At 36.8% G+C, this 24,051-nt stretch overlaps 1 protein-coding gene across 2 annotated transcripts in view; it reads right to left on the bottom strand.

The window, feature by feature from the left end:
* The window catches only part of DYNC2I1 (dynein 2 intermediate chain 1), a 45,405-nt gene that overhangs the window by 5,678 nt on the left and 15,676 nt on the right, over nt 1-24,051 (bottom strand). For both annotated transcript variants that reach the window (XM_072412612.1, XM_072412610.1), the window contains exons 3-21: nt 22,175-22,733; nt 21,468-21,532; nt 20,545-20,832; nt 19,851-19,913; nt 17,353-17,424; nt 17,039-17,243; nt 16,054-16,150; nt 13,541-13,670; nt 11,001-11,112; nt 9,711-9,799; nt 9,335-9,464; nt 8,354-8,526; nt 6,762-6,924; nt 5,922-6,032; nt 5,332-5,393; nt 3,864-3,915; nt 2,872-2,932; nt 2,179-2,278; nt 882-1,013 (exon numbers count right to left, since the gene is read on the bottom strand). In XM_072412612.1, coding sequence (XP_072268713.1) covers nt 882-1,013; nt 2,179-2,278; nt 2,872-2,932; nt 3,864-3,915; nt 5,332-5,393; nt 5,922-6,032; nt 6,762-6,924; nt 8,354-8,526; nt 9,335-9,464; nt 9,711-9,799; nt 11,001-11,112; nt 13,541-13,670; nt 16,054-16,150; nt 17,039-17,243; nt 17,353-17,424; nt 19,851-19,913; nt 20,545-20,832; nt 21,468-21,532; nt 22,175-22,733 — 2,664 coding nt within the window. The remainder of the gene's footprint in view (nt 1-881; nt 1,014-2,178; nt 2,279-2,871; nt 2,933-3,863; nt 3,916-5,331; nt 5,394-5,921; nt 6,033-6,761; nt 6,925-8,353; nt 8,527-9,334; nt 9,465-9,710; nt 9,800-11,000; nt 11,113-13,540; nt 13,671-16,053; nt 16,151-17,038; nt 17,244-17,352; nt 17,425-19,850; nt 19,914-20,544; nt 20,833-21,467; nt 21,533-22,174; nt 22,734-24,051) is intronic.

The following is a 24,051-nucleotide window of genomic DNA, read 5'->3' as shown; positions in this document are numbered from 1 at the left end:
TTTAAGGCTATCACTTTTTAAAAAATCATGAAAAGGTGTTTGAAACAAAAACACCAGAGATCCTCCTGAGTCACTGTCTGTAATCATCTGTCACTTGCAACCCCTATTTAATGTACAGCACTGCCTAATATGTTGGCGCTTTAAAAAATCCTGTTTATGAATATTATTAATAAAAATAATCTTCACCTAGGCCCACTAGTGGGATTTAAAAGTCATTTAATTTTCCAACAAAGCAAATAGAATTCTGTTAAAATGGTAATTAAAGACAAAAATCTGGTATTTTTTTACTTGCTGTCAGTGTCTTTGCTGGGATGATTCAGTTTTCTCTATTCGTGAGGGAAGATTCAAAATACCACCAGAACATGAATAAGAAATGAGAAACCTTCTAATGAGAACACAATAGTGGGTTATAGGATTACAAAATCTGGCCCCAGAAACATTTCAAATTGATGTTACACGGATGTCACCCACACAAAACCAAAAACTTTTTTACAGCCCTACAAAAGGATTTCCCTGAATTTTGAAGATTTGGGGTCTAAAGGTTCACTCAACTTTTACCCAAAAGCTTCACATTTGCATATTGTGTTGAATTGCAAAATATACAAATTATGAGTAAAAGATGATTGACACATTTCCTAACTAAATCCAATGTGAAAAACGTATGGAATTTATTTATTTTAGATGACCATTTCATTCCTGTCACTTTCTGTTATGTTCCTGTGACAGGGAGTAAAAGAGAATCTCCCTAATGGGACATAAACTATTTCTATTAAAACTAAGAAAAAAGTGTTTGACTTTCTGATAATGTTAGATTAAGCCAACCTCACTTGTACTACAAATTTTTACAAACTATCTTTAATACAACAAATAAAACCAGTTACCAAAAATGCTGGAACTGCAAATGGTGAGAAATCAATTGCTGTAACTTTCAATGGCCTGAGCTTGTTGTGCAGTGATGAGTATTGCAGAGGTGGATCTATTATTCCATACTGTGTCCCATGGGTTACTATTCCCTGCAGGTTAATGAGATGTAAAACATGTAAGTTTACTTTTGCAGTTGATAAAAAAAAAAAAAGAACACACACTTTCCCACTAGATACATCACAAGTTTTTTACATAATATATGTAGATGCTCTTACTGCACTTTATATAATATTCCTTTGTATTTAAATTGTCATATACCTAGTTATTACCTAAATTTCACAGTGAACATTGGCATAGTTAGCCATTGTGCTCATAACGACAGGAGCTGTGTTTATTATGAAATTGTTTGACCTTCTTTGTCTGCAGGTTAGATGGACCTCAATAAGATGAGCTGCTTCCAAAGACATGTAGCTCAACAAAACAAAAAGCAGGTCAAATGGCACCTCTTAATCTGCCACACATACTGCTCAATTAAACTCAACTAATTGTGCTAACCTGCTTTTTATATATGATCCAAACACGCGTTAAAAACAAGAAAACAACACCCATCGAGCCCTAAAGAGACCATGTTTTTCTTGACTGCTTAAGAAAACAGTGACAGTGTCTGTGTACACTTTAAATGCACCCCTCCATCACTTCACCGCTACTGCTTTTTTATTCCTTACCGCTGCTGTAAAGTACCTGAAGCCTTTCGGTATGGATGTTTATGTAACCCTGCCCATAATTAATTAATTCTGGCTTAGTTGCCAGGCCCAAGCATGGTCGCCCATGGGAGGGGACAAGTAATTATTCCTAGTAAGCTTCTATACTAGACAACACCCATTATTTTGCATTGGTTTTTAAAATTAGGAGGGAATCCAAAAGACATGCTGAAAAGACAAGTATACCTAGGTTAGGGAACAGGTGTAAGACTAAAGAAACTAAAAGTTATAACCAAATTAGGGCAAATCTAGACGCCAATCTGTTAGTATATAGGCCGTGTTTGTCGTGCTATGTATGTATGTATAGATCTCCTATATTAAATAATATCAATTAGTAAAGACAAAGTGAGGAAAAGGAAAGGTAGCAAGAGAAAAAAAAAAAGGTGAGAAAGCACAACAGAAAATTTTATAAAAAAAAAAAAAAAAGGAGAAATGAAAAGCCTTCTGTACTCGGCTCTGTCCTATAAACTCAGGTACTATCATATAAGAAGGAAAACATATTTTTGGTCTGCAACAAATACATTGCACATTTTTGAAAATATTATTTACTTACAATATCTGTACCGATGACAAAATGGGTGGAATCTTGTGGAAAGAACCTAATATTCATGGTTTCAGGGATTCCCAAACTAAGAACATCTTTGTGAAAAAATCTAGAAATTAAAAATAAGCACAAGACAGCAAACAGTAAATAGAAAACCATAATTGTTTTTGGTCAATTTTATTTTAAAATTTATTTTGATAGGTTGCAGTGCATAAAATGATGTTTATTTCATCACTGGAGCACCCTGTACATCACCAAATGCACATACACATACAGAAAGATGCACTATGGGAAGAAGGAAGGCAGATATAAGTTGAAAGACTTAAAAGATCTGGTGAGGCCAAATATTACAGGACATCTTTTACGGTCTGTAAGGCTGCTTTGGCAACAAAAGGGGGGCCTGCACAATATTAACCCTAAAGTTTATTCATTTTTGGTGATCAACAAATATGCAGGCACCAAGAGGTGTGGATGGTTGTTGTGCACAAAAAGCTGTTCTGTAACAAACGATCAGCACACATTGAGGATCCACAAATCTCAGCTGCCTCCAGTCAGTGTTATCTCAGGAGAAAAAAGATTTTTATAAACTGGCCAAGGACAGAGTATGTAACACATAGGCTTTTGTACCGGAATAAAGAGGTAAAGCATTAACTTTTATAGGATAATAAAGTGTATAAATAAATTAAAAAAATGTACACTTACTTGTCTATAAGGTTTATAGATGAACTGTGTATTAATTTCACTTTCCCTCCTGGAATCAAACCTAGAAAATAATTAGTTTGTGAAAATAAGCCTGAAGAAAAAGCTGAATGCAAATTGCATTATTGTTTATTTTATTATAACATATAATGCCTTCTACAGGCACAGCGGTTTCTTTTAACGGACATATGCATACACTGGGTTTGATTTTTTAAAGCTCTCCAAGACTGGAAAGGATACACTTTCATCAGTGAAGCTGGGTGATCCAGCAAACCGGGAATGGATCTGGTCCAGGATTCAAAACATTTGCTAGCAAAAAGCAAACAACTTAAGAAATCCATTCCAGGTTTGTTGGATCACCCAGCTTCACTGATGAAAGTGTATTCTCTGCAGCCCTGGAGAGCTTTAATAAATCAGGCCCATTATATTACACCTAAGAGCTACATAGATGTCCTTAATAGTAATGACACACAGCTTTTAACAGTTGAAACATACAAGGTTTTGAATACTAAGAGATTATATTCTTTACAAAGAACACAGGTGAATCAAGCAGATGTGATGTATGAACAACATCACAGTAACTCTTTAAACAGAAATTCTGGTTTAAATGATATACTACCATGTATTTCAAAATAACTCTAAATCTATATCTAAGCAACAACATCTTTTTTACTATGAATATTTTGAATATTTAAGCTCGTAAAGTTGCAGTACATGACAAAATCACTGATAAATGAATGGCTTGGTAAATGTTCTAAATCTGTAACTAAAAGGTGTTTTTTAGTTAGAAGCCATGCATTTGCTCCTTAAGCACTGGTTTCTGGAAGGCCCATGATCTGAAATTTGCTAGATTCAAGCTGCTTGCTTACTACCATCAGGTAATATACAAAAAACTAGAGACCTCAATCAAGATGAGTTATGCCCCAAAATCTTATTCAATAGAAAAGTATGATAAATGTAGCACTTTTAGTATTAAAAACACATGAAATAATTACCCAAATCGCTCTGAGATCCAGCTTCGTCCACTTTTCTCAATTCCACAACTACCTGAAATAAACATTTGTAGTGAGAACATTTCAATGAAACCAAAATCAATGGCTATGTTTGTTATATGTTTAGGACTGCTTAAAAAATCTCCACCTTTTATTAGAACTCTATAATTTGAGATACCTATAATACCTTTAAAAAATAAATCACTATTCATTGGTAAAGGTATATCAGATCAGTATAGGATAGAAGACCTGTACCAATGCACATACTACAGGTCCTATACCATGGAATATGCACCCAAAAATAGTAAAAAGTAGATGGAGCCAGTTTTTCTTAAATATTGACTCGCCATGCCTATTTCATACGTCTTTTTCAGGAAGTAGCCCTCCTGGTAAAAGAGCAGGGATTAACTTCCTAATGTCAGACTTACTCCCCCCTTTCCCTAGAAGACTAGAGATCAGATGACTGGTGGAAGAATATATATCCCCCATATGGGATCTGATGACTTCATACTACGAAAACAGCTATGAGGTTGTAGATACAGGAACACCTAAACATTGGAAGTGCAAATATATGCAAATATGAGAGAAATACAAGACAAATATTAGATTTCCTTTCAGTTATTGCTTTGGTAACTAAACATCTCTAGATGTTCTCTATAACAGAGGTCGCACGGACCTCACCAAATCCAAGATATCCGGACTGCGCATGTGGCATAGCACTTAAAGCCGTGTGTCACTCAAAGGAGAAGAAACTTCCCCCAGAGTGACGTCAAGATGCCAGAACCCGTCCACTCTCCCATTGCAGGCTCAGACCTGCTTGCTACACATCCTGGGGGGACAGTAGCACAGGACTGTGGATGCAACAAAACTTGTGTCCACAGCCCTGCGCTACTGTCCCCCCACGATGTTTACCAAGCAGGTCCAATTCTGAGATGGGGCGGGTTGTGTCCATACAGGGGACAGAGCCACAGACCACCAAAATTTTCTCGCGGACCACTGCTCTAATAGATGACAAATCTATACACTTTAAATTCAGGCTGACTTTAACTGATTAACAGGTTGTTTGTTGTGCACAACAAAGCTGACCTTTCCAATAAATCGGGATAAGGGTTACTCAAACAGTCCAGCACATTGGGGATCCACAACTCTAAGCTGCGTCCATTCAGCAATGATTTGAGAAAGAAGAAATAATTAAAGTTTGCCAGGGGAAAAGTATGTAAAGCCATACGCTTTTGTCCCAGCGTAATGAAGTGAATCATCAGCTTTTAAAAGATAATCTAGCCAGGAATCCTGCATAAAATGTATACTTACTTGTCCATATGATAAACTATAAATGTTGTATGTATACATATAAAGCAGAGAGAACATATACCACACATCTAAAAGCTGTGCCTGGAAAGTCAGGTTAAAGACAAATGCTGGAAAATCATGATCTATTTGATATGCAAATGTTAATCTGTTTCAGACTTACCCAAAACATTAAATGACCATTTTCATCCAAAGATGCTAGTTGAAACGACAAACCAGATACATCTAAAAAAAAATGTAGGAAATAATGCAACTTAAACAAATATCTAGTGGCAGAACACAGCTGACCTTGTGTAGGTTCCTATATAAACCCGGTTAACAGAAATATTCAGAAAAATGGAATAGCTGAATGTACACAATCTACATTGAAAAGGACAGTCGGGATAAGCTTTGTTGCTATGCAACGCCTTCACTTTTATTGAAAAAACCCTATTGGTGTGTCTATCAACAGAATGACGGATTATACTTTTTTTTCAACATACAAAACATACATTTTAAAAGTACATGTTGTTGTTCTCTAAATATGCACTTTACTCAGTCTGAAACTTAAAGAGAATCTCAATAGCTTTTAAAGTCCAGCCACTCTTTGCTGATAATAATCATTATAGTGCAGCATTATGTTCCAAGGGTGTTTCAAGCTATGTGCTGGAATAAAAGGTCATTATTCTACCTCTTCTGTCAGCAATAGCAAAATACAGTTTGTTTAAAACTTGTTATGTTCCTAAGTATATGCGTTTAATAGACCTTATGTACCTTCTTCTTGAGAAGATAATGTAGATATCCCATGATCCTTTGCTTCGGCACTTGGAACGGGTTCTATTGACTTTACTGGGTGCGTATGATTAACAGAAGTGAAAACGCCATCTGCAAAAACACCGACATTTATAGTCATCTAAAACCCAGTGTTGAATAGTGATGTAAGTGTCGAATTATTAATAGTAAAAATAAAATAAATTCAGTACAAAATGGTGCCTACACAAGATGGATACTAAAGATAATGTCAAGCCCCAACTTTTTTTATTGTTTTCTTTTAGACTAGGGTAATCATTTCCTCCAGTGCCCTACAGGTGAGATCTCCAAAATGAACAAATATTAGAGAAGATCAACATGGCCCCCATTCTATACAAAAAAGTCTAAATTTGTCCTGGAATTTAAGAGATAGGGTTGGATACGGTTCTAAAGTTAAAGGTACAGTGTTTCTTTATTTTCAAATCAATAATTTTATTATAAGTATAAATCGTACAACTGTTTAATGTAGGAAAATAAAATCCTAAATGTTTTGTGATTTTATATATCGATCATTTATCATTTGGTACAGTTTTTAAAATTTACCTTGGGTTGTGGTACCCCAGCTAGTCTAGAAGCTGCAAAAACAGGGAAGATATATGAAGGTGCTATGGGGTTCAAAATAGTTTTTGGTAGTGGAACACTTTAAAAGTGGAACTCAATTTTTAAAAGAAAAAAAAAAATACAAGAAACTCCTTGCATGTCTCTTTTGCTAAGCTGAGGATACAGCTGGGAATTTTTTTTTTTTTTTTTTAGTGCACAGCTTTGTATTCATGTTACATCAATCAAGAAAGAAACAACACTAACCAGTAGAAAATGTCACAGATCTGAAGGTCCAGTTAGCATTTTCTATCGTTATAGTTTGATGCATACTGACGTCCTCTCGCAGGTCCCAGACTAACACAGAACCATCTACTGTACCCGCAAACACCAGAGATGCTTTACCAGGGCTGAAGCAACAGCATTTAACCTAATAAATAAACAAAGAACAATACATTAATAAGAACTTATATAAGAATAGGAATTATTAAGAAGAAACTGGGTCTTTATGCAAAAATTAAATAAAATTCTGCAAAAATTGAGGTGCATGCAATTGAAATCAATTCCAATGTTCATTGATCATATATAGCAACACAAAAACATGATTTATTGGTTCGCTATGAGACTTGGTGGTCAAAACTATTTCTATTTTTCTTTATTACTAAATACTTTTTAATTAACACCGCCATAGCAGAAAGCATGTGGATATTTACCAATTATTGTCACCACAAATTTTCTAGCTCTTTCAAGGTGAATGAAAAACAAGCAATATTTAATTAATGATATTGATAGCCAGTTGTTATAACATCTGGGCATGAATGAGCCATTCTTAGACACAGAGGTTTTTGCACTACATCACTCTAGTGTAGCTTTAGCTAAAGAAATTTCCTTCTGCAAGGAAACCTGTGGGGCAGTGACAGATCTAATACAATCTGCAATCTTCAAACTCTTCTACATAAAAGCCAATGTAGGACAAATTACTGAAAATGTTAATTCTGGCATTGAGAGAAAAATGTCATAGTATCCACTATGGTTTAGGGGCGGCATGGTGGCTAACAGTTTAGCCTTCTTGCCTTGGCAGCGCTTCCCAGTTTCGAATCTTAGCCAGGGCACTTTCTGCATGGAGTTTGCAAGTTCTCCCCGTGTTTGCTTGGATTTTACCTGGCTACTGCAGTTTCCTCTCACTCCCCAAAAAACATGCAGTTAGGTTAAGTGACGGTGTATAGGTAAGTTTAGTGGTTGGTGCTATATAAATATTAAATAATAATAATACCTACCTTCGGGGTTCTGTACAAAAATCTTTGTACTGAATACAATAGGACACATTTAAAGGTCATATGGAATCCATGGCTTGATGGTATCAGTGTTTTGGGTGATCACTTCCAGTGTTCTCCCCAGCCCCTTTTAGCCGGGTGCACCACCTGGCACTTTTCAGTAACCACCCGGCTGTTTTTGGGTGGTTACTGAAGAGTTGGGTCACAATACAGGGGCTGCCACCCACCTATAATTTCTTCCCACCCAGCTTTAAAAAATGCCTGGGTTGAACACTGAGTTCAAGATAAAGAAAGCTCGAACTGTTGCCTTTTTTTTACCTTACTTTTTTATTCTCTCCCTTCAACCAGCATATTTTTTTGTATAGATTCTGTCTGAAAATTTTGTATAAATATCTGATATGAATGATGATAATACATTTAGTGTTATTTAGTGTTAAATATAGTAAATATGGTAAAAATGTGTTAAATATATATAAAAAACATATTTTTTAGAAAGAAAGCTAACTATAGGAGAAAAACATCCAAGTATCATTCAAGTTTCATTTCTACAAAACCAAAACAGAGATGAGTGATGGATTTCCATACCTCAGATTCACACATAAGAATTTTCTGTGGAGCAGAGGGCTGCCATATATTCCACACACAGAGAAGACACTTGTCGTTTATAAAGGCGGAAACTGATTTGTTGCTTGGGCCATGCACAGTAAGTAACAAATGCCTCTGTACTTCAGAGAACTGTAAATGATAAATCTTCCGCCCTACAAAGATCCAAAAAAAGTACATACAAAGTGTTATTTACTACAACCGGGATACCCTCTAGTCAGTCACTTCAGTTCTATTATGGATAAAGATGGAATGAAAGAAATCACGTGGGCCTTTTCAACAAGCTCAACTGTGTATACAAGACCCTTTTGGCAAAATAATGCCTTTTCCCCACTAGAGAATTGAACAGTAGATTTTTGAATCTAAATTAATAGTTCTCATTAGGGAACTGGACATATGAATGCACCCAATGTGCACTGACCAATCTACACATATTCCAAATGGAGTCCTGGAAATGTGTCCTTATTTACCTGAATTGGGCAGGTTCCTTGTCATGTCATTGACAACTCCAGAGCACTTGAACTCTCAAGGAACTTTAATCAAGTTAAAGTGCTCTACCATTACCAGCAGAAAACCCCTTTTTCCAGCAGAATCATGTAGCTTAAGACCTGAGCTCATCAAGAAAGTAAGAGGTCTCTGTACTGGCAGTCTGATATGGCCCTCACCTTGTCATGACTGCAGCTCAACATTTAGCTGGGGGTATGCGTTTTGCCGATTGCACTGCTGTAGTAATAACAAGGCAGGGGACTGTGTACAGGGATTACTTCTCTCACAAGTGTTCTTTAGCTGCCTATTTCTGATGGGAATAGAACTTTTCTGGTAAGAAAGCACTATAGCAAGAACAAATATTAGGACACACAACACCTATTTGATAAACCATGCTGATTAATTTATTTAGGTTTTAAAGAGAGTACAACTGGGCTTTCAAAGGGACAAGCAAGAATCACAAGTTTCATGTTTTACCTTGAAGAAATGGCAAGTTAGTATTTAAATGGAAGCAGCCCTCACTGATAGACATGCATGGCTCTTTGGAGTGGACTTTGCTTCGAGACTGGTAGTCTGAACGATTCTCTTCAAGCAAAACAGCCATGACCTTTCCAGACACAACAGAAGGATGAAAACACATTAAATAAATATTCATTTATACAAAGGTGCATGCAATATAGTAATATGGCTTCTGATGAGTTTATATATATATATATATATATATATATATATATATATATATATACATACATACATATACAAACAGACAAACACACACACACACACACACAACTATCATACATTTAATTTCGTATCTGCGTTTTTCTGTTTGAATTCAAATAGAAACACTTACCTGAGCAGCCGAACGCAGGAAACTTGTCAGACGCTGAGAATCAATTTTTGATTTCAGTGCCATGTCATCCTTCAAATCATTTTTATGACCTATAATGTACAGACCAAGATGTGTGTCAATCTAAAATTTAAGTAGTCAGTAATCTGTAGTGAGAAGCTCGCAAAACTAGAATCTATTAAGAAAACCTAAATGTTCACACTGAATATCTGGGATCTTCAGAAGGTTTGCTTTTTTTAATACTTGAATTTCACCCTAGCAACCAATCTTTTTCTTCCCTTGCTAGGGCAGGTTTTACAAGAAAGATTCTGAATTACTGCAAGAATAAGGGTCAAATGGACACCCAAACTAATCAACAAAATACACCTAATCAATTTCATCAATGCACATAAATTTTCTTTTCACAGTTCTATTTCCATTCATAGCTATAAAACTATTTTTTAGTAAATATTTAGGTTGTTGTTGTTAATTTGGATTTACAACCTAGTAAGTCAATGACCTGGAAAAACCAAATGACCAGTGACCAGAGTCTAAACTATCTTCCTGCATACTTGTTTCAGTCTAAGGGACTTAATGGAAAGTGAAGACGATAACATCAGTAAGCCCAGTGCCCAGGATTGTGTCAGCAATGGCAGCTTTCACTATATTACCATACATGAATACTTTAAGTAAACCAAACATCACAAATAGTTTTGTACTTGGTACCAAAGCAAACATATTCCAAGGTAAACCTTGTGAGAGAATGAACATGATGGCATATCACCCTTCTATAATGCAACTAACAAATTTTGGTAGTAATTAAAAGTATAAAACAAGGTATAAAAATCCTAAGTAACCCTGAGCTGGACAGGTAAATTCAGGCCTTGCCCTCAGACTTCTCCAGCACATAATTTGGTGTCAGTGTTTTGGCTTTTACCTGCCACTGCCATTGAGGCTAATGACCACCTTGAACAAATGTGCCAAATAAGATTTTTCCATTAATTAAGCCTTTGCTTAAATAACCTTAGTTTTTTAATTGCTGCTACTGTCAACTGATTATACCTGCTAAATTACTTTACGTGTGTAATAAATGAAAAAATTAACAAGGAAAGTGAGAGTCCTTCACAATGGCTGCTGCAGGTGGGTTAAAATACCATTTTACAGGAAGAAAGCTTGTTTAAGGCATTTTATATTTATTTATTCTTGAACTCATGGAATAGTTTATGTATAGCACAATAGCAATAAACCCAACTAATCTTGTCCCATAAATCTTTTCCAACTTTATAAGTTGCCAACAAATAAAAGGTCAGTTACCTCCACAAACAACAGCCCCTTCTGCTGGATGTTGAGTCCATTTTTCATCAATATCTATTTCTTCTGTTTGAACCTCTCTGTCAACAGCATCATCATTGCACTGGACATAAGCCTGATATTGAAAAAAAATAAATATCAGCAACATTTTGTGATATTCGATACTACAGTATATATTAAAAATATTATATTGGAACAAGATTCAAATCATTTTACTTTAGTAGGACTTGTATGTTATCTTAAGAGATGCCACTAGAGGGCAGGCTGGAGACTATAGAGAAAGTACATACATTATTACAAAGTATTTATATAGCACCAACATATTATGTCATTGTCACTAGCTGTCCCTCTAAGGAGCTCACAATCTAATGTCCCTACCATAGTCATATGTTATTACCACAGTAAGGGCAATTATGGGGGAAGACAACTAATCTAACTGCATGTTTTTAAAATGTGGGAGGAAACCCACACAAACACGGAGAGAACCTGCAAACTATGTGGAGATAGTGTCCTGGGCAATATTTGAACTTGGCATGTAGTGCTGCAAAACCTGTGCAATCCTCTGAGCCACCGTACTGCCCATAACTTTATACACTTTATACATAAACATAAATGGACAGAAAAGTGTAAGAGAAAAGGATAATAATAAAAAAAAAGTAATAACATTTTGCATTAGAAAGCATTCTCTGCAAACGTAGAGATATACATATGTCAACATGGACACCTGTGCCTTTTTATAACACAGTATTTGAACTAAGATAACATATGCCACACTTGTACAAAAAATGCTTCCCTTATCAAAAGTGTTTTCCTTATCATTGTTTTGTTCAAACAGGAAATTAAACAACTTTACCACAGTATCACTACCAAACATGTATTATGTATAAATTGATAACGACTATAATATAGAATGGACTAAACTCAAGCTGTGTCCTGGGTATCATACAAACGTGCATTAAGTACACTTAATTAGTTACTGAGCAATAGGATAAAAAAAAAAGATGCCTGTGTCTCCGAAAGCTTTGTAGATGCTTAAAGATAACACCCAGAGGATCTCATTCACTATATTATTGCCATATTACTTACTACTCTGTTATGGGACTTGATCATGGACCCCAGTATTTTCACCAAATTGGTATTAAGCTGGGTGAAAAGAAGCTGTAGGTGGGTGGCGGCCCCTGTATTGTGGCCCAAGTCTTTAGTAACCACCCAAAAAACAGAGTGGTTACTGAAAAGTGCTGGGTGGTCCTCCAAGGCTAAGAGGCTGGGGAGAACACTGGAACCTTTAGAGGCCCAACAGTCTAACACCTTTGACCAGTTATTATCTTTCCCCGTGGCATATTTTACATATTCACTCCCTTCTAGAACTAATTTTTACCACACCTCTTTCTCATTCAAACAGTGGCAAAAGTGGCAAAGGGACTACCTGCAGACAAAACAGAGCAGGGCTACCAACGGACAAATGTTAGTATGACAAACTAAGTATAGAGAGACAACGATTTATGGTTACACAGGAGATTCAAGGTATACCAAGTCGCAAATGCAGGTCAACATGCTGGCCAGTAGAATGTTCAATGCCCTAAGTGCGGAGCTTCCCCCACTCCCTGGTACTCCATTTTTGGTCCTGTCCCAAGATCATGGACTTTTGGAGGCAGATATTGTTGTTTAAATGGCATGTTTTGGGTTTTTCTGTGCCCCTTCTATTGTTTGGCTACTGGGATGAAACCAACTTGGCTACTATAGGCAGTGGTATTTAGGTATTATACCTACCCAATATGATTTTGGAGGTCACACCACACAATGTTTGTTGATTACCGTACCCCCATTAGGCTATGTTTTAACAATGCAACTAACAATGATAACAATACCCATGATAGCGAGTGAATATTCGTTCTGATGTTGATATTGTGGGCAGACTGTTTTATGTTGTATCCCTTTCTTTTTGTGTCCAAAATAGATCAAGTTTTCTAAACTGTAGGAGCAGCCTACCAACACTGATTTAAGAAACTGAACAAATGTCTAAGGAAATTATTAGTGTAATGTGGGGCATTTGCTAAATCAAAAAAATTATCATCACCCTTTCTCCGGCCAAATGATTAGGTTGGGGGAGAGGGACAATGAGCCTCTTTTGATATCTTTAGAAAGTTGCTCCATTGCCCCCTTTATTCAGTAGCAAAATAAAGAATGGTCAAACAATCTAGCCATGAGAAAATATTGTAGTGTTTGGATTGTATACCTATGTCTGGTCATAAAATTTTTATGGATATCTATAAATGCATGCCTAACTATGTGTGGCTTCCAGATTTAACAACTTGAGCCTAGGAGCTAAGAAAGACTTAGCTAAGAGCGTTGGCACTCACTATTTCAGCTCATTGTTCCTTAACAACAGGACAGTATCCACATCTTATTCCCAATGAGGGAAAATCTCTTTAAGAATACTGACAGTAATAGAGAACAGTATTATAAATATTTTGTGTGCCATAGATGTTGAAATCTAATACAACTGTACTTTTTCTAGATGCCACATTCATCAGGGTACACACCTGCGTTGTGTTGCTTTTTCCAAAATTGCGAATGTACATCTCATATTCTTTAACAGGAGCCAGATCCAACAAGGAAAAAGTGGAGGAAAAATCCAAATCGATGAGCCGGAGAAGTTCCATACTTCGCTTTCTAAAAATAATACACATACTGATCATAGAAGTACTAGTAGTAAAAACACCCAATTCACATTTTTTGGGGAAAACAATAAAATGCTTTAAATTACTAGCCAAGATAATAATTATTTTCCTTGAATGATCAAATATTTCAGGTAAAATCCATGCACAAAAACTCTCATTCAAATATACTCCTAAATAGTCAGGGAGGATAAAAATGTGGTTTGTATGCACCAAAGGATTTTGCAACCCCAGTTTTTACCTAGTAAAAATAGCAGTGACATCATTACTACCTTGTACAAAGCCTGAGCAAAGGGCAAAGCTGCTGAGTAGGACTCATTTTTGCAGGTTACCTGCACAGAATTACATCAGAAGACCAGTCACCCTGCTCAAAAAGAAAAGGCAGCACTACCTGGTCTTTATTACAGGAAACTTCTGGTTTCAGACTGGATTACTGAACATACATGAAAGAAAAACCCAAAATATGGCAATGTTCAAGTAAAAATAAAGTAGGAATACTCATGCCTCTAATATTTATGAGGAATTTGTTTATCCTGGAGTCCACATTTTAAGAATATAGTTTGTTACTAAGATATGTGAGGCATATTCTTGTTCTATTAAAAAAAAGCAGTGCAAATTGAGGCTTGTTCACACTAGGCTGTCTGATCTGTGTTAACACATGTATTGCCACATTAGGGTAGCCTGTTCATTTGAATGGACTACCCAATACACAGAAATAATGCAAGCTACCAAACAGGGGCTAACCAACACACAGAAAATAATGAAACCTTTCAACACAGTGCCAGCAAACCAATAATATAGTACATAAAAAAATGGCAAAACAATGCCACTGGATTTTTTGGGATCATATTAAAAAAATACAAAACAGCTTTATTTAGATGAAAACATACATAGTAATCTATAACAATGTGGGTTTGGTACAATAAACATGAAACTTGTGTGTTGTTCCTATAATGAGAGAAGTAAGTAGATTCTTCCCCATTATTTCAGAACTGCTTACAACCATAGAGCAAGGTGGGAAACAACCTTAAGAAGCACAAAAAGCCTGAATTCAGTCTGAATCCTCTAAGCAGAGTGTTCCATGGTTGCAAGCAGTTCCACAATAATGAAGCATTTTTAATGTGCAATATGTGTGTGCTATTTGTTCAAAGACATATATAATTTGTTAATAGCTCCTGTTCTCTTGATAAAGCAGTATTTACTGTGAAACACGTTGATGTTTTTAACTTATGGGGAAGGATCTACCAACTTCTCCCCTTATAGGAACAACACACAAGTATCATGTTTATTGTACCAAACCTCCATTGTTATAGATTGATATGTATATTTTTATCTCAATAAGGCTGTTTTGTATTTTTTTTTTATTATGTCCCATTTTTTAGGAATTGTTTTGCCATTTTTTGTTGTATTATTTGTTTGGCTTGTGTGATGTTTACCACCATCTATATTGGAACAACAAATTGATTAAGACAGAATGTGCACAGGGAGAGAAAAGACAAGAAAATATTCAGTTAATGTAGACAAAATCCCAATGGTCTGATATAAGTTTTTCCAATATCAGCTGAAGTTCTATTTCTATGCTGATTAAATCATTTTAGATTGTATTAATTTACTTTTAGGAACTTTCTGACCTAAAATATGGATGATTACAATGTAGGACTTTAAATAATCTTCACGTGTTAAAGGGACTGGTCCTCTTTATCACTTTGACTGTGAAAAGTCCAATTAAAAAAATGTCAAAATTGGATCTACAATAAATAACCTGCTTTTTTTTAAAGTTGGAATGTCAGCTGCTATACGGTATTGTTTTCACACTCTCTCCATCTCAACCAATCATAGTACACCTTGTATTCTGTATCGTATATACAGAACACATGGAGTTATGTGATAAGCCCAGGAGGAGGGGGACTTTGTGCTGTTTAGTGGGTGTAAACTGTGTAATTTCAAGTAAGTCAATTTGAATATTACTCTGATCCTCCATACAGGTAACCTAATGTACAAATACACTATTGTAAAAAGAATCATGGAGCTCTACTTAAAATCCTATCTAATACTAAAATCAAAAATAAAATATACTGAACCTTACCAGTCCCTCCTTTTCTGAAATGCCCTGATCTCTTGCTTGGAAATTACATAAACTGTGGTTTTCACTTAATAAAAAAACATTCTGTCCTTGCAAAGCTCTGTGGGAGCATAGATATAGAATAGCAACACCATTACAAGAATTACCCCACACAACTACAGAGGGGAGCATGGTCAGGTGCAGTAGCAGGTCTGTTAGATTACAGTGAGCACAAAGGCAGTACAGTGAAATTCTGGTGCCAATTGTGCTACCCAGTCATATATAGACAGAAGGTGGATTATTCAGATACACTTACTTTTGCTTGCTGGCATTTTGGCTGCTAACTTGACGTTGTTTTGCAGATCCAAAATCTATAAATACACCTTTATGACCCTTTCTATCAGAATTTAACCCTATAAAAGAAGACACAAAAAAACAGTGAAGATTTGCAACATACTAAACCGAATGAAACAAAATAGATGTAAATGTGTAAATCACATTTATCGCAATGCACCCATTAGCCCATTAGGACATTTGGAATATCCACTGCAATTTTGTACTGGAGACGCAACGGTGTGTGTGTATAGATTATATATATTTTTTATATATATATATATATATATATATATATATATATATATATATATAGAATATATAAAGAAAACTCACAGGATTACTCCAGATGATCCTCTACAGAAAATCTTTAACAAGGGAACACTTCCAGCCAAGGTTTGTAAAATGATCCCAAAAAGAACCCTCACTGAAGACCAGTGGTTGGAAAAGGTTCTCTGACAATCAAGGCTAAAATATATCCTCCACCCCATGCTGAAGGGAATTGGCAAACCTCACATACAATGACCGGGTGTGACACTGACAAAGGAGATCCTTACATTACACAGGTAGATCCACTCCACCAATGGAAATTGTGTAAGCTGTAATGTTGAGCTTTTAGTTGGACATCTCACTCCTTTATTCTTGGTACTCATCTGTTATTAAGACAAAGACTCCCCTCACCTAGATTGTAAGCTCTTCTTGGCAGGGTCCCCTCCTCCTCCTGTGTCACTGTCTGTAACTGTCATTTGCAACCCCTATTTAATGTACAGCGCTGCGTAATATGTTGGCGCTATAGAAAATCTGTTTAGTGATAATAAAAACCAGGACAGCTCACAGTCACAGTCATAAAAATGGTAATGAGAATAAAGATCAACCTGAAGAGGTTTTTCCAAACAAAGCTTTGAGCATGCCAACATCAAAGTGCCATGCCTGTTCCAAATAGTTTGGAAAACACGAAAAGAAGATACCTTTTGGTTCTGGTTCCTGATCATGATGGTCATGTACTTTCTGTTGGTGTCCAGCAAGAGCCGAAGTAATCCTTTCATTCTCCAAGAGCATGGCCTTCTGCATTTCCTCCACCTCTTTGTTCCTCTGAATTGGTATATGCTCTTTCTGCACCTCTACTGGAATTCTCTCCTCTTCACTGGGCTCTTCAAAGTCCTCATCATAATCCTAAAGACCAGACAGTAATATGTTACTGGGATAGATCCTTTTAGTTGCATTGTTCAGAGCATATATCAATGAGTAGACAGCATATTCAAGTCATTATGCAATTACTTACATCAAAATCCTCTTCATAGTTAGTGGAATCATCATATGCTGTATCTGTGTTCTGTATGATCTCTTCAATGTTCTTAAAAAAAAAACAAAAAACTCTTACACACAGCAATGAAAAGATAAACATATTACTATGCATTCTCCATCATTAAAAGTAAATTAAGTCAAAAGGTTTTATCCAAAGAACAGAGGGCCTGTTTTTTTAAAGCTCTCTGAGGGTGGAGGGGATACACTTACATCAGTGATTCAAAGGAATGGGACAAAATACAGTAAAATTCTTTAGGAAAACCCACAGCCCTCTGCCAGAAAGTTGCCAAGGGGACACGTTTCACCTTTCAACATGACAATGACACAAAATACACAGCAAAATAGACCATGCAGTGGCTGAAGGAGAAAAAAGTGAATGTCCTTCTGTTGCCTAATCAAAGCCTAGAATTTAGAGAAGAAGGAAATCCCTCTAAGCTGAATAAAGATTGCCCCACTATGTCGGTTTTAGTTAGGCTGTGTACAAACGTTAGATTTTCGTAGTTGGATTTTCCAACGACAAAAGACATAAAGATGAATGAACAAGCTCTATACATATAGCACCCTTATGTTCTATGGAGAGGGGGGAACGTGTAAGTAGCACCCCGCTGCGCTCTCTACCCTTCACCTGCATTGGGGTAATTCGTCAACGGATCCATGAATGACATTGGACAACCACTGTAGACATGTCAGATTCCCATCCTATATGGGGAAGAATCATCTGACATGTGTCTGTAGCCTAACAGTTCAAAATTTTCGATCTTTCCCTTTTTTTTGCCTACTTGACAATTGTAACAAGGATAAAGCAAGAGGGTGAATCTCTCCACCAAAGAAAAAAAAACCTGATATTTGATCTCACCATTCCCTACTACATGAAAAATGTAAAAAGTTGTGGATTTAAAAAAAAGGTAAGGGTTGTAACTGAATAAGACATTAACTATTCCCTAGCTCACAAAGTCCATGCCTTCTTTTTGCAGGTCAATAATTTTATATTCTTTCTGGCATTTGTCAAAAATATATTTAAGCATATATTGTTATGTTAAGCCTAATTCCACGTTTAAGGAATGAACCGGTGGGGTTAAAAAGCTGGAAAGAAAGAATTTAGATGATGCTGGACACTCTCCCATAATAAAATGAAACAGCCTATACTGGCTTACTTTATCTTGTAATAAATGTGAGAGATTCACAGTGTGCAGTAAATGAACAAAAGAATGGAAGTCCATACTTCAGTTAGTACTTGTAGAGGCCTTGTGTATAACCTAAGCCTTGGATCCAAGCAGCTCAACAATGGTAGAGATTGAACTGAAAACTGACACTGGCTATCAGTTCCCTGCACTTCAGAACTGGTATTACCTTTGAAGCCAGGACAGGCTTCTGTCACATACAAGCAGAGTGTCTGATATTACTGTAGTCTTACCCACATTCATTTGACTTTCCACAGCAAATAATTTTAAGAAAAGACCTATTTTAAAGCAACTATAGATTCGAGCAGCAACAAATCAAACAGATTAAAGTTAGGGGACTTTTTGTCTTCAATAAATTTGCAGTGCTTTCTGGATAACATTGGCAGTACTTGTCTGCCTGTAGTCTGAAATTGCTGTTTAAAATGTTTGCACAGCACATGATTTATATTTCCTAAAGTTTTAGAATGTGTGGGTGATAAAAATTGTTTCCAAGGCCTTTAAAAAGCTTTCATCTGCTCTTTGGATAAATGTTTACCCTGTTGTGCATTATAATAGGATCTGAAAATGCAGAGAGTTAGCAGCTGCCATGCAAAGTAGAAAAGAAATTGTCAAGGCCTGTTATAAAATTCATTTTGAACACCAATCAAAAATAACAGCATTGGCTGTGCAGTCCTTTTGTTTAAGAGTACAGAATCCATCATGCAATTATTCAAAGGACAGATGCTCCTGTTTTCAACAAGGTCCATAAGTGAACCGAAATGTGGTAGCTCGTCTCTTACAAGCCTCAACTAGGGTGACATTCGCTTTCAGCAAATACTGGTATTTTAAAGATGAAGTTTAATTCACCTATATTTTTCCTATCATGGTTTCACTTTTCTCCTTTCCTACCTCTTCAACAGACTACTGCAAAACTTTTCAGCTTTCATTACGTACTTTTCAGTGCATGGGAATCATGGCTGGTGGGGAAGGAGGGGGGGTCAGAGTCCTATAGAGGTATGTAATGATCAAAATATCTTAATAGGTGCATGTCGGACTAGAGATATGGGCTTACCTTTGCAGGCTGAAACTGCATGTTGAACAACCAATGTAATATCCATGTAACATAATATGTAATGCTGGGGTGAGCCTGGGACAGCGAGGCCAGAGAGGAAGGGCTAAATGATGCTGGTTGTCCTCCAGCCTGAATAAAAGGCTGGCTCTAACAGTTACAGCTTCCAATGAACAATGTTAGAAGCTCACAGCTCACAGTACAGCTATGTATACCTAAGTTTATTTTCCAGTTTGTTGCCATTACCTTCTCATTATCACTTTCTTGATTTGAAGTGGATTTCCTGGAGTGTTTGTAAACCTGGTTTCCCTAGTGACATAAAAAACAAAAATATGTTCCGTTACCTAAAAGTAGCCGTATTTCTATTTTCATCAGGGTATAAGACAATATACACATAGGGTCTGATTTATTAAAGCTCTCCAAGGCTGGAGAGGATACACTTTTATCAGTGAACCTGGGTGATCTAGCAAACCTGGAATGGAGTTATTAAAGTAGTGATTTGTTATCAAATGTTTGTAATCCTGGACCAAATCCATTACAGGTTTGATGATCTCCCAGGTTCACTGATAAAAGTGTGTCCTCCCCAGCCTTGGAGAGCTTTAATAAATCAGGCCCAATATGTCTATGGTAGCTGCTGGGAGGTCTACATCCTAATTAGTTTTAATGCACATTTAGCCATAGCAGCCCAACCTGCATTCTTTTTTTATGCTAAAAAGCATTTTACCCAATTGTGATTTTAGGTCTTTAAAGGAAATATTCTCAACTGAAAACAGTTTTGTAGATTTTTACATGGTTACTACAAACTGCAAATTTTTAGGACAGAAATAGGATCATCACTGTTCTTTAGGTAAGAATAAAACACGTGAATTTTTTGCATTCTACCTTCACTAAAACCTTATAATATGCTAATATCTGTAGTAAATATGCTGGCACAATGTACCTCAATATCCGCATTCGTTTTTTCATGTGCTTTCCGCTCTCTCTTTGAATGCTTCTCCTTAGCATGTTTCTCTTTCCATCTGTCTAAATTTTCCATAGAGTTTTCAGCAGGCAGAACCTCCGCGTTACTTCGAATCTCCTTCTCACGTTTGCTACGATGCCTTTTATCGCCATCAGGTTCCCCATTGTGCTTCCGATCGCTCCTTCTCCTCTCCTTCTCAGGATCTTCACTATTTAAATCTTCTCTGTGTTTCCGGTGTCTAAGATTTTGATCTTCATGTTCTTCACTCTGGAAAGAAATACTTCATATTATAAACATAATTACATTGAATATAAACCTGTGTTTTGTCTAAGCAGGTTTACTTTATCCTCTCTCTTATGTTTCTACCCCAGGACAGGAAGTGTGGTATTACCGAGATTACCCACTTACACTGCATGTATTGCAGTTATATTACATTAGATACAATTTTTTTAGCATCTGTTTTTTTCTAAGTTTAGCTGATATTGTAGTATTGGATGTATTTCTGCATTTTCTTTTTTTTTTGGAGTGAATTTAAAGTATCACCTAGGGTCCATTTTAATTGATTCATGGCATTCACTAATGGATATTAAGTCATTTGTTTCAATCTCTACCCAATGCATGTCTACCCTGGAACACATCATTACTTTTTTACTTTTGACATGCACATATCTAGTGGTTTACATCAATATAAAAACGAGATGCGATTTAAGCATGTTTGTCCTATAATTTTCAAAGAGGAGGGTATTTTTTCTGAACCACAAGCAGTACTGACAGTAAGAACAAGACACACCTTTCACAACTGCAGTTAGGAGAAGAACAGGATATATGGCTTGCAATCATATACATTTCAACAAGAATTAAAGAGTTTCAAATAAAAAAAAAATTCTAAATCAAAAGTTTACCTTTTCTTTTTCTCGTTTTTCTCGATGTCGCCTTTCCCGATCATCACTTCTGTGTTTGCTTTTTTCTAGGAATAATGAACATTTTGAAATAATCATCCAATGAACTGAGATTGCTTTTTATATTTGACTACCTCTCATTTATATCTCAGAGTGTAGGTGTAATCCCTATGTACACATAGCCCATAAGAGCTAGCTTGCCCAAAGCTCTCCAAGCATTGTACATATAGGACAATTTTAAACCTAACCTGGTATGAAACCTATTTCCATGACTGATCAGCATGCAACAAGGTTTCTGTTTGTGGATTGGCAGGAAACTACTATATCAGGCTATCTTGTTGCTTTTTACCACTGGAAACATAGTAATATTAGAATATATTAAAAAAAAAAAAAAAAACAATTTGCTTTTAATTAGGCAAATTCTCACACTCATTGCTTGTTAGCATATCTAAAGGATTGTAATATCTATATGTAACAGGTACAGAGAAGGATTGAGGAAGAACGGGGATCTAGGCGAGGCAACAGCTTTAGACCACCCATAAGACACCAAATGTCTACAAGTTAATTCACTCTTACCTGAGAGTACAAAGGTTGTAACTGGGCCCCCTGGACACCTACCGCGTCCTAAGCCTCTACCTAGGAGTGCCTTAGGAATGAATCGGGCTCTGAATGTGTATGGTGAGCTTTATAGTGTACCCAGACTTACTCACCCAGACTTTCTCCCACTGTCCTTTCCTCCCTGCTCAGCTCAGATGTTCCATGCTCTTTGGCAGAATTTTCACCTCTGTATTTTTTCTCTTTCATCCTTTCACTCTCTCCAGTTCTGTGTTTTTCAGACATATGATGTATTTCTGTGTCTCTTGTTCTTTCTTTTTCCTTGCGATGTTCTCGCACTCTGTCCCTCTCTTTGTCAGCATGCCTGTCACTCTCAGGGTGACCGTCTCTCTCTTTTCTCTCTTTGTCAGAATAGCCATGTCTCTCTCCTTTTTCTCGGTCTGAATATCTGTGTCTCTCCCCCCTTTCTTTATCAGAATAGCTGCGTCTCTCTCCCCTTTCCTTATCAGGATAGCCAGGTCTCTCTCCCCTTTCCTTGTCAGAATTGCCAGGTCTCTCTTTTCTTTCTGCATGTCTGTCTCTCTCATGGTGTCTGTCTCTTTTTTCTTTCCGGTCGGACCTGTGTCTGCTGTCTGTGGGCTCATCTCGATCTTCCTCTCTGTGATGTCTCCTTTCTTTAGGTCTCTTTTCGTTAGAAGATTCAGACTGCATAGCCTAAACAAGAAAACATTTCAGAGTTAACAAACACAGTAACAATAATGGAGACTTACAAGCAAGACATGGATACAATGAAAGTTGATTGTTAATATTAAGGTAGTCAAATGGCAAAAGCCATAATCTAACTAATATTTTTTGGTTTTTGATGGATTTTCTTATTACCAGTAGAGTCTACTAGAAATATAAAAACACAACACATTATGTAATGTGTTTGCAACATCTCAAACTTATAATATTAGTTTTAGATGTAGTTGACCTTTTACAGAATAGTTATAAAGAAAAGGACTGTTTGCCTTTCAGCTTAAAATATTTCTAATTTATGAACTGTCCATACAGCAAGCCACTGCAGAAACACATTGTAACCAGTGCCATTTCATACATTGTGGATTACAGATCTCTACACATATTCTGAAACCTCAAATCTAACCTTAAATACTGAGCTTACGCAACTGAAAAGAAAGCTCAATGCCTAAAAAAAGTGGTTCAAATGCACCTTGCTTTTAACTAGTGGTAGGCCTTTAACCACATCAACCTCCTTCTACATCATATAACCTATGTCTTTTATGATATCCTGTCATTAGGAATGGGTCCCTAAAGAGCTGCAAAACCTCATTCATAAGCAGCTAAATGACGAGGTCACAAATGGTCCTTTCTATTCTTCCCTCATAGATTAATCACCATGAAAGTAAGCCCAATGCAGCCTGGCCTCAGAAACACACTGGAATCCCCTGGAATGCCAACTTTCTGAGACAGAAAAATGCTGAACAGAGATGGTGGCCTCTGTAGGCACCACTTAAACAGTTGATTGGTGTAGGTTCCCAGCAAGCATAGTACCACCAATTACTAACAGGTGGGCAGTTTCTGCTAGAATATGAAAAACTTACCGTATTTTTCGGCGTATAAGACGCACTTTTTCTTCCCCAAAACTGGGGGAGAAAAGTGGGTGCGTCTTATACAGCGAACACAGTTAAAAAAATTTTTAAAATTTCATACTCACCCGATCCCGCGATGCTGCATGCTTCTCCTCTCCTCCTGGCTGCAGCGCGTAACCCCGCGATCCTCCTCCTCCTCCGAGAAGCCGGCACACGTGACCCGCGATCCTCCTCTGAGAAACCGGCGAGAACTGCGCTCTCGAGATCCTCCTCTTCTGATAAGCCGGCACACGTGACCCGCGATCCTCCTCCGAGAAGCCGGCAAGAACTGCGCCCCGCGAGAAGCACTGCGATCCCGGAAGCACGCTGACCGGTAAGTGGCACAGGGTGATCAGAAGGGGTGAATTGGCACAGGGTGATCAGAAGGGGAAAAATTGGAACAG

This window comes from Pyxicephalus adspersus, chromosome 5 (genome assembly GCF_032062135.1).
Source record: "Pyxicephalus adspersus chromosome 5, UCB_Pads_2.0, whole genome shotgun sequence".
Lineage (NCBI taxonomy): Eukaryota > Metazoa > Chordata > Amphibia > Anura > Pyxicephalidae > Pyxicephalus > Pyxicephalus adspersus.
This window is presented reverse-complemented; position numbering and strand designations above follow the sequence as displayed.